This window comes from Natrix helvetica, assembly GCF_964273705.1.
Source record: "Natrix helvetica genome assembly, chromosome: Z".
Lineage (NCBI taxonomy): Eukaryota > Metazoa > Chordata > Lepidosauria > Squamata > Natricidae > Natrix > Natrix helvetica.
Genome location: NC_138554.1, coordinates 133132526 through 133149675, shown reverse-complemented (window position 1 = coordinate 133149675; position 17150 = coordinate 133132526). Strand labels below are relative to the sequence as shown.

General features: G+C 43.9%; 1 protein-coding gene across 5 annotated transcripts in view; it reads left to right on the top strand.

Annotated features, from left to right (window-relative positions):
• ACTR3B (actin related protein 3B) overlaps positions 1-3926 on the top strand; it is a 46333-nt gene extending 42407 nt beyond the window's left edge. For 4 of the 5 annotated variants that reach the window (XM_081969973.1, XM_081969972.1, XM_081969974.1 and 1 more), the window contains 2 exons: positions 773-856; positions 2511-2739. In XM_081969973.1, the coding sequence (XP_081826099.1) occupies positions 773-856; positions 2511-2606 (180 nt within the window). In that variant the 3' untranslated portion in view covers positions 2607-2739. Of the gene's footprint in view, positions 1-772; positions 857-2510 lie in introns of all 5 variants that reach the window. The other variant, XM_081969976.1, reaches the window with a different exon arrangement.
• The last annotated feature ends 13224 nt before the right edge of the window (positions 3927-17150 follow it).

Below are 17150 nucleotides of genomic sequence, written 5' to 3'. Positions count from 1 at the left end.
AACAAAAGTGAGGTGTTTGGCTGTCAGAGGTCTGTTTGCAAAAGGCTCAAAGGATTTGATTCTGGTTAATATGAGTGGAGTAGAGGATGAATGAGAGTTAGTTTGGTGTAGCAGTTAAGGCTAAAAATGGGGAGGCTGTAAGTTGTGATTCTGCCTTAGACACAAGGCCAATTGGTCTCCTAGGGCCAGTCAGTCTTTCTCAGCCCTAGAGACAAGGCAATGGTAAATCACTTCTGAAAATCTTGCCAAGAAAACTGGAGGGACTTTATCCAGCTAGTTGCCAGGAGTCAGACAGGAAGGGAAAGAAAGAAAAAATGAAAGAAAAAGAAAGAAAGAGAAAGAAAGAAAGAAAGAAAGAAAGAAAGAAAGAAAGAAAGAAAGAAAGAAAGAAAGAAAGAAAGAAAGACCAATATTTTCTCTGTTACTGGACCATAGATGTCCAAGCTGTGATTCTAGCCATACTGTGGAAAAAAAAATAGTGGAACCCACAATATTTGAATCCGGCAAGCATAATTACATTCTTTCTAGTAGAATGGTACAATTTCTTGCATTAGGAATGGAGAGCTCAAATCTTGGGTAGTGAGCCATGGAGATTTGCAACCCGCATTGCTGGAGTCTGAGCCAGCTTCATTAATTCCGCACAGATGGTTATTCAGAATTTTTTCTCCCACAATAACTCATTAAACACAGTGTGCTGTTCCAACTGGTAGGCCTGGTTAACTAAGCCTGTGTTGTGTTCTGATAAGATTCTGCTTTTGTTTGTGTTTTGCAGCCCAAACCTGTGGAAGTTCAAGTGATCAGTCATCACATGCAGCGTTATGCCGTCTGGTTTGGCGGATCTATGCTTGCGTCAACGGTATGTCTTTTATTAAATCAGCTGGTCCCAGAAAGGCAGCACATCATCTGTTCGATTCCTAGGCACAGGAACTGGCTTCTCTTTTATTGTTCCCACCAGAAAATGAACTTATTGTTTTCTCATTGCTGGCTGGGCTTACATTTTGCATTAATAAGATCAATGTGGCGAGAACAACTTTTGTTTGGCAAAATCCAACCCCCCCCCCCACTTTTACATTTCTCAGTTTAAAAAAGAGGCCAATGTCTTCTAAGGATATCTGATTGGAATGGAATAGAATAGAAGAATGGAATAGAATAGAATGGAATGGAATAGAATAGAATAATAATAGAATAGAATAGAATAGAACAGAACAGAATAACAGAGTTGGAAGGGACCTTGGAGGTCTTCTAGTCCAACCCCCTGCCTAAGCAGGAAACCCTACACCACTTCAGACAAATGGATATCCAACATCTTCTTAAAGACTTGCAGTGTTGGAGCATTCAGAACTTCTAAAGGCAAGTTATTCCACTAATTAATTGTTCTAACTGTCAGGAAATTTCTTTTTAGTTCTAGGTGCTTCTCTCCTTGGTTAGTTTCCACCCATTGCTTCTTGTCTTGCCCTCAGGTGCTTTGGAGAATAGTTTGACTCCCTCTTCTTTAAGGCAGCCCCTAAGATATTGGAACACTCCTATCATGTCTCCCCTAGTCCTTCCCCACCCCCCATTAAACTAGACATATCCAGTTCCTTCAACCGTTCTTCATATGGCTTAGGCAAAGATTAAATTTGTCTAATTCCAAAGATTCTACAGGTAATCCTCGACTTATAACAGGTTGCTTAATTACTATTCAGTGGATCTCCCCAGAGTTACCTCCGACTCATTTTCAGAGTTGCAATGATCACATCACATGATTACATTTTGGGCACTTAGCAACCTGCTGATCTTTACAGCCTTTTGCAGTGCATAAGTAACAAGTGATAAATCATGATCATAATCATAAAAATACAATCATCATAAATCATAAGATACAACATAGTGATAGTCATAGCATACTAAATAATCAACATAAATCATAACAGGATACTAATAAAAGCAGTCAACATAAAACATAAGATATGAAACAAGGAAGACATAGTCATAAGATGCTAAAAAATAGGTAATAGGAAAGATGAGAAGGATAATAGTAATACATCTCTACTAGGTGGTTTGACAACTCAAGGCATAAGATGATGTTATGGGAATTAGTTGTTTAGCATAGTGATAGCACAGGGGGAAAACCTATTCTATTCTATTCTATTCTATTCTATTCTGACAAATCATGGTGCAATAGCAGACTTTAGCAAGTTTTCATCCATGTGACCACTTTGCATAGTAGCATAATGTGTGCTAGAAATGGAATAAGTCATTTCTATATTACTTTCTTTAAATTTCTGTTTCTAATCCAAAAGGGCTCATGGCAAAAATTATCTTGAGAATATGTGTCTCTTTCTTTCAAAATAAACTTCCAATCTATCTTTGCCCCGTGTATTGAATTCCTGCTATTTCCAAGGGAGATAAATGCACTGTCAAGGTGATCATATAGCATCCATTTTTGTTCCGGACTGACTCATTTTCTTAATCGTACTTTTTCGCACGCAGCAGTTTCTGATCTATCCTTCATATTTTTCCCCTCTTAGCCAGAGTTCTTTGATGTGTGTCACACCAAGAAGGCCTACGAGGAGTACGGTCCTGGAATTTGCCGTCACAATCCAGTTTTTGGAATTATGTCATAAGATTCACGGCGCAGCATCTCCTGCTCTGAAGCCTGATGGCAAAACCTCTGATGACAAGGAGGAGAGAGACTTGGTGCAAATAGCAAACCTCGGTGTGGTGTGGATGCTCCCTTGCCTAGTGTGTGCATTAGAATCAGGGAGTTCGAAACAATGCACCGGCTGGAGCTCAGTGGTGAAAAATGACTCGACTTTTAAATTAACTCCTTTCTGCAAGTTAGCTTCTTAGTACACAACATTCGCTTTGCTAGAAAGGGTGAAAGCAGGAGCTGTTTAGATTAGATTTTTTCTCAACCGTAGCATTTTTAAGATGTGTGGATTACAACTTCCCAGGTTGGCTAGAGAATTCTGGGAGTTGTGATCCAGGCATCTTAAAAGGTTGAGAAACAATAACCTATATCCGTGATGGCGAACCAATGGCATACGTGCCAGAGGTGGCACGCAAAGCCCTCTCTGTGGGCATGTGCGCCATCACCACCTGCTGTTCTGGCTTCTGGCATGTACATGTGCACTGGCCAGCTGGTCTTCCAGCTTCCAGGGCTGTGGCGCGCACATATGTGTGAACACACACACACACACACACACACGTTCCAGTTTGGGCACTGGGTGCCAAAAAGGTTCACCATCACTGACCTATATGAACAGAGATTCAGATAAGAACCCAAAATGTCATGTTATTCCTCCTGACTCTTGACATTGGTTTTAACCTTACAGAGCAGTGTGTGCGTCAACCTTCCCATCCCTAAGCTAAGTGGATTTCGACTCCCAGAATTCTGTTGAAGTCCACCCAGCTTAAAGTTGCCAAGGTGGATAAAAACTGTTATCGTGAATTTAGCAAGGGGAAAGCTCAGCCATTGAAAAATTTCGGTCTTGTTTCATTAAAAAAAACCAACAACACCCTACATTTGCAATATACGAACGTTTTGAAAGTTTTACGCTCACGATTATGTTTGTGGTTGGTTTTTCTGCATAAGAGTACAAGTATCACACCCACAGAACTTGTGGAAGGGATCTGAGTGCCTACGTAAGGCCCTTAATACCATGTTACAAGCCACCCAGCGTTATTTGAGATCGAGATGAGCAGCATATAAATATAATAAATAATGAAACAAGTCTTCCTTGCCACAAGTATACAACCTAAGGGCATTCTTTGAGGATGTCGTGTGTGTTTTTAAAATGGCAATGTTTATATTAGGCTGAACATGCTCTGTTTCTGGAATTAATTTGTAAGACTTTTTATTGCTATTTATTTGATTTTGGGGGGTTATTGTTTTAAAAAAGGGGAATTGATTCCTCTTGGTGAAATAAAACCTGTTAATGTGTTCCCAGACAGCTACACTTGTTATATTTTATCTTGTTGAGGCCTTTTTTCCTGTTTTTAAAATAGTTCCCATTTTGCTATGGAATGGGGCTAATTCCTCAGTATATTCCTATAGAAGATACAGTTGCTTTAATGCTGGTCATAACCATTGTGATTTTTTGATTAATTTCAGGAAGAACCTAATGCAGTTGAGTCAAGAGTCAACCCAATGTTGACTTAAAAAAAAAAATAGCAACTAAAATTATTGCTAGAAAGCAGCCATTTTGCCAATGAATTTTGGCAGTGTATTACAGAGATAGTCTGGGTGTTGCAAAAGGGGACTGTGCTTTGCCCACACCTGCTGTGAGTGAACATTTGCTAGCATTTGTTCACTACATTTGTACAAACAGCAGGTTCGGTGATCCAGTTCCTTCTCTCTGCTTAGCAATTTCTGCTAAATGATTATGCCAATTTCTGGTCTTGGGCAATTCAAAGCAGGCAGAATCGTTTGTCCCTGGATTCTGTCGTGGAATCCGTTTTCTAAAAAGATCAGGCTGCAAGAGGACAGTCATTACATATATTTGCAATTTCTTGCAATCAGGGTAGTTTGACACATCCATGCTTTCATTGAATCTGGTTGGACAAAATGCCTGGATACCCAAATGTTGAATTAGTATAAGACGCACCTTTTTCCCTCAAAAAAGAGGCTGAAAATCTGGGTGCTTATACACTGAATACAGCATTTTTTTGCCTCCTGAAACCCCGCCTCTTTATCAAAATGGCTGTGCATAGCCTTTAGGAGGCTTTCAGAGAGCTCATGGCGGCTGGGGAGGGCAGAAATGAGCAGAAAATGGGCCATTTTTGCTCAGTTTTGTCCCCCCCAGCCCAGGCGCAATCTATAAGCTTCCTAATGCCCTTTTTTTAAAAATAAATGGGCCTGTTTTTGCAAAAAAACATGCTGTTTTTTGCTCATTTTTGCCCCCTCCCCCCCCAGGAACACTCTACAAACCTCCTAAAGGCTGTTCATGCCCTTTTTTAAAAAGAAAAACGGGCCATTTTTGGGAGGTTTGCAGAGTGCAAAAACTTTTTTAAAAAAATTTGCCTCTTCAAAACCTTGGTGCGTCTTATACTCCGGTGCGTCTTATACTCCGAAATATATGGTATACTAAACTCCACTGAATATTTGGAGTCGTTGCCTACAGTAACTTTCCAATCCTTTTAGTCAATTCTGAGTCTTCCCCCTGTCCCCAGAATTATTTCATTATAAGATGTGACTATTTCATTATAAAATAAGACATGATTTGGATATAGTGGTATTTATGTAAGCCCCATTGGATCATAGTTTCAGAGATGTTTCCTTACCACTTGGGCATCCTTGCACTCCTTGACCAGGGGTGGGCTTCAAAAATTGCAGCAATGGCGTGGCCTAGTCAGCCTCCTGCACCACGGTGGGGTGGGAGCTCTGGAGACTTTCCTCAAGCCTCTGGGAGGGTGAAAACTGCTTCCCCTGGGCTCTGGAAGCCCTCCAGAGGCTGGAAACAAGCCCATTTCTGGACTGCCGTAATTTCTGGTAGGCCCATTTCCACCACCATCCCGCGTGCTGCACTTACCTGGTATGAACGGGCCGCGTGGAGACTCCTGGGAGGGGTGGGGTGGGTGAGCGTGGCCAGCCAGGAGTGGCATTTGGGGGTTCGCTGAACTGGGCAGAATCTTAGCTGGAGGATTGGCTGAACCCATGTAAACCCCTTATAGCCTTGTGCACCCTCCTCACCTTCCCAAACCTGTGCTGTATTCATGCAACCTTGCCAAACTATTTAATTCTTCTTGTGCACCTTCCCTGACCTGTGACGTGCTTCTTATCCACCCTTGGGCATCCTTCCAGATCCACATAGCACCTCTCATGCTTTCCCACACATCCTATTGACCTGAGCAGTGCCTCTCGTGTACTGTTCAAGTAATCCTCAACTTGCAACCACAAATCGAGCCAAAAATTTATGTTGCAAGGTTAGAAATTTGTTGAGTATTGCTCCATTTTACAACTTTTCTCGCCACATTTAAGTGAACCAGTGCAGTTCTCAAATTAACAACCATGTCAGAAGGTCACAATTGGTCAAATTCACATGGCTGGGACACTGAATGTGAGGTAATTGTCAAGCATCTACATGTAAACCACATGACCATGGCTGTAAGTGTGAAAAACGGTCATGTCACTTTTCTCAGTGCTGTTGTAACTTTGAACAGTCACTAAATCAACTGTTGTAAGTCAAGGGCTGCCTCTATTTGCACCCTTGTGCACTCCTCCCTACGCTGTCAGTGTTTCTTGCACATTCACATCCTTGTACGCCTTCCCTATGCCATGTGGTGTCTCCCTTGCACCTCTGTGGTCCGTCCCCCCGTCCCCACGAACCTCCTTGGCACCTCTCATGCATTCACACCCTTGTGCATCTCTGCAAATTACATGGTGCCTCTCCCTCCCTCCCTTGTATCCTCCCCAACCTACTTGGTGGCTCTTGGGCACCCCCACATCCTCCCATACCTGCACCCACTTCTTGTGTACACTGTTGACCCCTTGCACATTTTGCCCACCTTATTCAGTGCCCCTTGCATTGCCTGCCTAGTGTTTACCCTGTACCCATGCACACCTCACTCCGTCCTTGAGCTTAAACACACAGCTTTTCCAAGTTTCAGTTCTATACAAGTGAGAGACCCTGCATTTAGGATGCATTCTGTAAATTAGCTCATTTGAGATCAGGTCATGCACGGTGGTGGGTTGCTACCGATTCAGCCTGGTTCGGACAAACCGGTAGTGGTTTGGCAGCCTGGGTCGCTGGAACCAGCAGTGACCCACGTCTACCACACCCCTCAACTGGTTCTCCGGGTGGCGCTATATGTGCTGGGTCTTGTTTTTTGCTTCTGCACATGCGCAGAACACTTTTAATTGCACTGCGCATGCACGCACATGGCGCACAAGCAAACCGGCAGTAGTGACTACCGTAACCCACCCCTGGTCATGCACCAGTGAAAGATCCAGGCAGTTCAGATAAGTATAAAGATATATTTGAAGCTTAAGCTCTCTACAAGAATCTGAACTATGAATGGTCAACAGAAACGGTCAGTAGATGAGTGTCAAAGGAAATCAAGGTGGGATGGACTTAAACCAGGGTTGGGTTCCAGCTTCTTCTACTGCCAGTTCCTCGGGGATGCGCTTTGGGTGTGCTACATGCACATGCGTAGTAGGAAAAAAAAGCTCCTGCACATGCGTAAAAGCAAAAAACAAGATGGCGCTGCCGATAGAACTGGTTTGGGGGCGTGGCTGGCCGAGTTACTACCTACTCAGCCGAACCAATAGGAATCCACCTCTGACTTAAACCTCTTGTGGACAATGCAAGACTGATGATGCATTTGACCTCTGCTTTTGGTTCAGCCTGGTCATCTCCTACAGAAAACTTGATTCAAAAACTTGCTGTGTGACGTGCTGTTTTCCCCAATGAAGGTCACGGATTTAAGGATTTTAGTACTTTATAAACTAAAAATTGCTAACACTGTAATAGTTTAAGTAAGTTAAACATTTAGAGATCTAAAAAAAAAAGATTAGTGTTGGATATAATTTCTGAAATGTTAATAAATATAAGGTTGCTTGAATTGTACAATTAAAGCTGAGCATAGCATTGAAAAGCAATTGCAATTATTTATTACTGTGAGATCCCATCACTGGACGAAAATGAACTGAGGGCAGTGAAGATAAGCTGTGTATTATTTGGAGCCAAAGAAACAGCAACAGAGGGATTTTGATCTTATCCAGTTTTAGGCTAAAGGATGTGCAATAATCAGCAATGGGGAAGGACTGGATGAGTCAGCCAAAATTGTGCATGTAATAACTTTTGTTTATTTGTTCATCCCTATTTGACATTTTTAAGAAATATCTGGTTGGCTTTCCATATACTAGCCTATCCCCTAGGCTGCCTCGCTGGTAAATGTTTAACGACTCTTGGGGTTCTTTGTGATAAATTTGAAAAATGTGGCGCATATGTCTCACCATCAAATTTTCAATTAGACTCAATTAGCAAAGCTTTGACGTGATGGGAAGTGCTGATCCCCCTGTAAATAATTCATTCTTTATGATCATGCTGTTCTCCCTTGTCTGGGAAAAAAGAGCACAGGGGTGCCAAACGAGTGTCTGAAGGCACTAAAGCAAAAAGCTGGCTCAGAATCGCCCCGGAGAGCAGCGGAAACAGGAATAAATAATCTGCAATTTAATTGTCAACTGGAAAGCATTGCATAACACCAGAGAGTGTGAAACAAAGCTACCAATTCTTGCTCTGGAATATGGCCGTGAAAGGCCTGTTTTGTTTAAGGTCACGTAATTCCAGAGGTGGGAACCTGTAGCTAATAATCTGTGCAGTTCGGAGAACCCCCCGCTCCTGGCTGGCCCTGCCCATCCCACCCACCCCTCCCAGGAGTCCCCACGCAGCCCGTTTTGGATGCAGGTAAATGCAGGGTGCACATGGAAGCTTGGGGAGGGAGAGAAATGGGCCTACCGGAAGTTCAGGAACTGGCCTCCAGAAGGCCTCCAAAGCCTGGGGAGACTGTTTTCATCCTTCCAGAGGCTTGAGCGAAGCCTCCGGAGCCCGGAGAGGGCAAAAAGCCCCTCCCCGCTCTGGTGCAGGAGGCCGTCTAGGCCACACCCACCATGGCCACGCCCACTCAGCAACCGGGCAGAGAACCCCTTGCTAAACATTTTTAAGCTCACCCCTACATAGTTTGAGTTGAGCAGTCTGCAAGGAAGAGACCCTATATCAGTGATGGCAGAACTTTTGTGGCTTGCGTGCTAAAAGCGGGGGGAGCGCAGGGGGGTTGTGTGCGGGCATGCCACACTCATAATGCTATGCCCACGACCCTAGTGCACATGCTTGCACGACCAGCCCAACCCCCCCCCATTTTTGGTGTGCTTTTTTTGCCCTCCCCAGGCTTCAGAGGCTTTATAGGAGCCAGGGGAAGGTGAAAACAGCCTCCCCCGACCTCTCCCCCCAGAGGGCCTCTGGAGGCTTCAGGAGCTTCCCTGAAGCCTCCGGAGCACGAAAAACTGGCCCTATGGGCAAAGCGGAAGTTTGGGAATGGACTTCCAGTTTGCTCGTATGGCCAGATTTAGCCCTCTGGAGCCTTCAGGAGCCATCCCTGAAGGCTCCGGAGGGCATAAAATGACCCTACAAGCTCGCAGGGTTGTTTTTTGCCCTCCGGAGTCTTCAGGGAAGCCTACTGAAGGCTCCGGAGGGCTAAAACCAGCCCTACGAGCAAACCGGAAGTACTTTCCCGAACTTCCAGTTTGCCCATAGGGCTGGGTTTTCATGCTCCAGAGCTTTAGGGAAGCTCCTGAAGCCTCTGGAGGGTGAAGAATGGTCTCAAAAGAAGGCTGAAGTCATCTGGCCAGTGCACGCATGTGCGCCCGGACAAATGAATCCGCGTGCCACCTGTGCCATGTGTGACATAGGTTTGCCATCACAGCCCTATATCATTCTGGACAAATCTCCTCTTAAAAACCTCCAGTGACGGTTCACCAAAAATGTCTGAAGGCAACTCATTCTCTGATTAATTGTTCTCACTGACAGGAAATTTAGTTCTAAGTTGAATCATTCTTTGATAAGTTTCCATTGGTTACTCCTGGTCCTGCCTTCTGGTGCTTTGGAGAGTAAGTTGACCTCGTCTTTGATGTGACACCTCTCAGAGATTGGAAGACTGCTATCATGTCTCTCTAGGGACATGGTGGCTCAGTGGCTTTGCTCAAGGTTGGCAGCTTGGCGGTTGAAATCCCTAGTGCCATGTAACGGAGTGAGCTCCCGTTACTTGTCCCAGCTGCTGCCAACCTAGCAGCTTGAAATCATATAAAAATGCAAGTAGAAAAACAGGGACCACCTTTGGTGGGAAGGTAACAGCGTTCTGTGTGCCTTTGCTGTTTAGTCATGCCGACCACATGACCATGGAGACATCTTCGGGCAGCGCTAACTCTTTGGCTTTGAAACGGAGATCAGCACCGCCCCCTAGAGTCGGTAATGACTAGCACATATGTGCGAGGGAAACTTTTACCTTTACCTTTACCATGTCTCTTCTAGCTAGTCCTTCTCTTCATTAAACTAGACATAACTAACTCCTGCCGCTGTTCTTCCTATGTTTTTGCCTCCAGTCCCCTAATCGTCTTTGTTGTGCTTTCATATGCACTTTTTAAAACCTCAACATCTTTTCGTGTCTTGTGGTAACCAAAACTGGACACGTTATTCCAAGTATGATCTTACCAAAACAGTATAAAGCAGTACTCACACCATGTAACTTTGATACTATCCTTCTGAATGAATGAATGAATGAATGAATGAATATTTATTTCTTAGCCGCACCCTCTCCCGAAGGACTCGGGGCGGCGTACAATAAAACATATAAAATACATATCTGAACAAGACATATAAATAACAAAGACGTGTACTAAGACGTGTACAAGGAGGAGGTGGGCTGATGGATAAAAACAATTAAAATCACAATATTTAAAAACCCCTAAATAAATAAATAAATTCAATTAAATTACACAAATAAAAACCTGTCAGGAGCGATATAGTTAGATCATGGTTGAGCCAGGCCAGCTACTTGGAATAGGTGGGTCTTGAGCTTTACACGGAAGGAGCGGAGGTCAGAGGTAGTCCTAATATCCGGAGGGAGGTCATTCCACAGGGCTGGGCCCGCCACAGAGAAGGCTCTACTCCTAGGCGCCGCCCCTTGGCATTGTCTGGTGGACGGCACCTGGAGGAGTCCCTCTCTGTGCGAGCGAATTGGTCGCAGTCACAGGGCTGCAGTTCAAAGAAATAATTAATCGCACAGTGAAATCTTTTAGTGAACCCTGACATAGAAGCCTGCAAGTATTTGTGAACAGTTGGTGCTATATACAGAAGTTATTTCTGTAAAAGAATGAAGAAAAGAATGTAAATTACAGAATTTGTGCCACTTGTGTGAGATTAATGATAAATTTCTGCAGTTATTTGCTCTCCAATCTGACGTGCATTTGTGACGAACATTTGCTCCCTTCCCTAGTAGTTATTACAAAGGGTAACAATAGTAATAATAAAACCATTAGTGGAATGAGTACTGTTTTTATGTTTTTAGATAAATGAAAGAAATGCATTGAAACAATCTTTAAGGCCATTCACCTCAACCCAGTGACTTTAAGAGGCTAATAATGCATTTAGCAAAATAAAATAATGCAAAATAGCACGATGTAACTGAGTCTCCAAAAAAAAAAAAACAAAAAAAAAAAAAACCACGATGAGGAAGCAGGAGGAAGGGGAAGAGAAAAATGGATTTTAGTTTAGAAGAAAAACGCGTAGAGTGCTGGTTTGCATCCTGCATCCAAATTCCAAACATACCTCTATCAAGGATATTTTTTAAAAAATAAATTTGTAATTCCACTCAACCTCTTAATAGTTTTCATTTCATTCATTTCATTTCATTTCATTTATTTGGATTTATATGCCGCCCTTCTCCAAAAGGACTCAGGGAGGCGTACAACATTAAAAAACATACATCCCAAAAGTTAAAAAAAAATTAAATCCATATCCAAAACCGAACCGAATTTAAAAGACAATACATTTAAAATAAGTTAAAATTAACAGGCCAGGTCGGCTTGCTGGAAAAGCCAACTTGGGGGGGTGTATAAGAAAATCGGTGGTAAAAACAATGCAAATTTTTTTTAAAAAACCCACAAATGTCCAGTAAAAGCAAAGCATCCAATCTAGAAATGATTGCACATAGGAAGCAACAGTGAAAACACACCCAGATTCTGGTGCTGGTTAGGGCCCTGACGCATCTTGGGGAGAAAGTTGATCCAGAAAGCAGACACGCTTCCCAAATGCCATTATCGAATGGAAGAGACCTGGAATATGCCTCCTTCTGCCAAATTGGAAAGATCAGCAGAAGTAACGTTAGACAGATAGTCCCATAGATAATTAGATCCTCTGCCCCTAGGAGTTCTCCAGACTATCTCAACTTTTTGAGGTTGCCTCCAGAAGTTGTGAATGCTTCAACACTGGAAGTATTTAAGAAGATATTGGACAATCGTTTGTCTGAAATGGTGTAGGGCAGCGATGGCGCAGAAGTGTAGTGTGCGGGCGTGCCACACCCATAATGCAATGTGTGACACCCCCAGTGCGCATGCGCGCAGTACAGGCGTGGCACCCCCATTTTTTGCATGCTTTTTTTGCCCTCCCCAGGTTCCAGAGGCTTTATAGGACTGACAAATGCGTGCCCTGACAAATGGCTCCGCATGCCATAGGTTCGCCATCACTGGTGTAGGGTTTCCTGCCTAGGCAGAGGGTTGGACTAGAAGACCTCCAAGGTTCCTTCCAACTATTCTATTCTGTTCTATTCTATTCTATTCTATTCTATTCTATTCTATTCTATTCTATTCTATTCTATTCTAAATATTTTTGGGGGGGACAATAGATAGTCCTATAGATACGATAGCAGTCTTCACCTTACAACCATGAGGTAGGCAGTCCTTGACTTACATCCATAACTGAGCTCAATATTTCTGTTGCTAAACAAGAAAGTTGCTTGTCAGAAGGTCACAAAAGGCGATCATATCACCCCGGGGAAGGTGCAACTTTCATAAATACATGCTTAAATACAGCCCGTGCTCTCAGCCAAGCATCCAAATTTTGATGACATGGCCATGGGGATGCTGCAATGGTTGTAAGTGTGAAAAAATGGCCATAAGTCACTTTTTTTCAGTTCCGTCATAACTTCAAAGGGTTACTAAAATGGTTGTAAGTTGAGGACTACCTGTACTTCTCAGAGAACTCTAGATCTTCCAGTGGAAGATGAGCAGACAGAACGGGTGCCTTGTTGTTCTCAATCTATACACAGGGAGTCCTTGACTTTTGACTGTAATGGAACCTGCCCTTCACAGGTATATGTCATGACAGTCATAAAATGGGTCAGGCTCATGACCAACCTGATTTTATTACCTTTTTTTGTGGCAGTCATCAAGTGAATGTGGCAGTTGTAAAGTGGCACCATGTTCATTAAGAGACCGTCACGGTTGTTAAGAAACTAGTGGTTTGCTATGGGTGCAGTTTTGCCCAATACTGGAAGAAATGCTAGTTTTCCACAAGCACAATCCCATAACTGTGGGATTCTGCAAAAGGCCATAAACTCAGCCTGGTTTCCAAGCTCTTTAATTTGATCCTTCGACCATTGGGGGAGGGACAACTGTTGGAACTTGGAATGTGCAGTGTAAATAGCCCAGGAATGGAATGGTCACTAAATGACCACTTGTAAGTTGTAGCAGTCAAAGTGAAGCACTGCGTAGGGAATAGCTCTGCTTGGTCCCGATCATTATCTGCTTTCCCCAGCAATTATAATTATTCCTGCAGGAAAAGCCCACACATTTCATATACTCTGTAGCAGTCCGGATTTGCTCTTAACAAAAGTGCTTCAAAGCACCTTCTTCCCATCTTTAATTTGCCATGTCATTTTGTCAATAGACATGGCTGCTTTGAAGTGTTTCTGGCAGTGGCGATCTTGTAGGTCCTAGAGCAGGGGTGTCAAACTCAAGGCCCGTGGGCCGGATCCGGCCTAAATCTGACCTGCGGGGCTGGAAATATCAAAGGACTGGCCAGTAGTGCCTCTGCTAGCTAAAACAAACCACGCCTCCCACACATGTGCCCCCTCCCCCCAGCCAGTCTTCGGCTTCCTTGGTCTCCAGAAGCACATTGCTGGCCAAAAACGGGCCACACCAAGGCCCAAGAGGCCTCTGCAGCAGAGGTGGGTTGCTCGCGGTTCAGCCCGGATTGGGCGAATCGGTAGTAGTAGCGGTGGGAGACTCCGCCTACCCACCTGGACGCTTCTGCGTATGTTCATGAGTGAACCAGTAGTAAAAAATAATAGAAACCTACCACTGCTGTGCACGGCCCGTTTTTAGACAGCAGAGTGCAGCAGGAGTACTGGATTGGATTGGATTACAATTATGTGGCCTCAAGTAAATGCCTGATCTGTGCACCATCCTATGTTAATACTATAGTTCAGGGGTGGCGAACAAGTTCGACAAAAAGAGCCAAAATTTTAAACAGTGAGAGTCAGAGAGCCACACCACGCAGTGACCTGCCAAAACAGACGCGGAAGCAATGTTGCCTCTAATTTTTTTCCGATGTGAGCAGAAAAGTATAGTGTTTGAGCGGCACATTTTCATGCCTGAGCACCCGAATTTTTTTCACAGATGTCACCTAAGACAACAACGAAATCAGTATTATTTGAAACTCAAAGTTATGTTTCTTCAAGGTACCCGCTTAATTCAAAGTGTTATATAATATCAGTATCACTTAACAACGCTCCTGCTTAGCAACCAAAATGTTGGCTCAGAAACTCTGGCATTTGAAGCACGCAACTCTTAAAGCTGTCAAGTTACAAGACCCTTGCACCCCTAACCCTTTAGGGAAAAAAACCCCCAGGGGTCTTCAAACCTGACAGCTTTAACACTTGTGGACTTCAACTCCCAGAATTCCTCCTCCAGTCATGTTGCAGCGACGTCATCTGCGTGGATCTGCTCCATCTTTGCTTTCTTCATTGTGGGCAGGGCTTCTGCTGAAGATGCCGACGAGTATGAGTTGCCACCAGAATAACTGCTGCTACCTCCTCCTCCTCCTCCTCCTCCAACAGAATCACCAGATTTGCTCCTGAGCTCAGCGCTGGGTTACCTCTGCCCCCTCCCCCTCCTCTGTGCTTTTGAGGAGCCATGAGGCTTTTTTTCCCCTGCTCCCCCCCAATTGATACAAAAATCCTTAAAGGATATTACTAGTAAGATTGTCTGTCTGTCTGTCTGTCTGTCTGTCTGTCTGTCTGTCTGTCTGTCTGTCTGTCTGTCTACTATTTATTAAAGTCCTAGACCAAAGATCAGAATAAATAAAAACACCCAGTAAATATACAGTTAAAAATTCTACTATAAAATAATAAATAACAAGTAAAATCCATGATAAAATCCACTCTAACCATACTAAAATTACAATCCATAAACTTTGTGTCCTGTTGTCAGTGTAATACTGAAAAAAGGAAAAGGAATAAGCAATGCAATGGGTTTGCCACATTTGTTATATAACATGACTATGGTGGGTTAGACACATGACCTTCTTCAGGAAGCCAGCACTGAAGCCTCAAAGGAAGGTGAATATATTCAAGTGGTGCAATTCAGCTAGTTCTATCCAGTTCCAGAGAACCGGTAGTAGTAGCAGGAGGCTCTGCCCACCTGCCTGGACATCATCATGTGCCGTTTTTGACACTCTGCACATGTGCAGAGATGGTGCGTGCACTCACATTTGCAAACCATGCCCACACCCATAATGCAATGTACCTCACCCCCTGCGCATGTATGCATGACCCCCCACTCCCCCACCATTCGCGCATGTGTGTGACCCCCCCCATGCCACATGGGGCTAGCAGGCCTTCCTGAAGCCTCCTGGGACCAAAACCAGCCACAGGGTGAGGGCTGCATCCCCATAGCAGGCCTCCCTGAAGTTTCCTGGGACCAAAATCAGGGTGCGGGGGTGCACTCCATACCCCCATCCCCACGCATGCATGCACATCTGCATGCATGGCAAAGACCCCAAAATCAGCTGGCTGGTGGGAGCGCATGCACACACATGGTGGAGCTGAGCTGGCCAATGGCTCACATGCCCGCCGAGGGAGGACTCCGTGTGTCATCTGTGGCATGCATGCCATAGGTTCATCATCATAGTTTTAGGAGCTGCAGTGGTTGCTAGCTAGCTACCAGATATGATTAAAGATGCTGATTGTCTTCCTTAAAACCTTACTTGACTCTGGACTTGGTTATCTAAGTGACCATCTTTTACCATTTTCATCTGCCTACCAATCAGATTGAAGAGGCTCAACATCAACCAAATCTTATCTACAAGAGAATACCATCTCTCACTAGAAGAGGGACATGTTTTAGTCTATTCTTACATTCTGGAAACTCCTTCCTGGGAAGAACCCATGAACAAGAATGTTAGATAGGGCAGTGAGAAGGCAGACTCTGGCTTAATGCAACAACAGCTCTTTATTGTGTAGTCCTCAATGTGTAGTCCTCAATGGAACTGCATCTACATGGAGGGAAGTATGCAGTGGAGTACCCCAAGGCTCGGTTTTAGGCCCAGTACTCTTCAACATCTTCATCAATGATTTGGATGAGGGAATAAATGGGGAACTCATCAAATTTGCAGATGACACCAAGCTGGCAGGAATAGCCAACACTCCAGAAGATAGGCTTAAGATACAGAAGGATCTTGACAAACTTGAACATTGGGCACTATCTAATAAAATGAAATTCAATGGTGAAAAGAGTAAGGTTCTACATTTAGGCAACAAAAATGGAATGCACAGGTATAGTATAGGTGGTGCCTTGCTCAGTAGTAGTAACTGTGAAAGGGATCTTGGAGTCCTAGTGGACAACCATTTAAATATGAGCCAGCAGTGTGCAGCAGCTGCCAAAAAAGCCAACATAGTTCTAGGCTCCATCAACAGAGGGATAGAATCAAGATCACGTGAAGTGTTGATGCCGCTTTATAATGCCTTGGTGAGGCCACACTTGGAATACTGCATTCAGTTCTGGTCGCCACGATGTAAAAAAGATGTGGAGACTCTGGAAAGAGTGCAGAGAAGAGCAACAAAGATGATTAGGGGACTGGAGACTAAAACATATGAAGAACGGTTGCAGGAACTGGGTATGGTTAGCTTAAGAGAAAGAAGGACTAGGGGAGACATGATAGCAGTGTTCCGATATCTCAGGGGTTGCCACAAAGAAGAGGGAGTCAAACTATTCTCCAAAGCACCTGAGGACAGGAGAAGAAGCAATGGGTGGAAACTAATCCAGGAGAGAAGCAACTTAGAGGTAAGGAGAAATTTCCTGACAGTTAGAACAATTAATCAGTGGAACAGCTTGCCTCCAGAAGTTGTGACTGCCCCAACACTGGAAGTCTTTAAGAAGATGTTGGATAGCCATTTGTCTGAAACGGTATAGGGTTTCCTGCCTAGGCAGGGGGTTGGACTAGAAGACCTCCAAGGTCCCTTCCAACTCTACTATTGTATTGTATTGTATTATTGTATTGTATTGTAACAGTCACAAGGCAGTCATGCTGTGATTGAAGATTTGAATCTTACAGAGGCATGTTTGGGTACATTTTGGCTTTCTGTATAATTTTGATACTGTTTATTTTATGAGG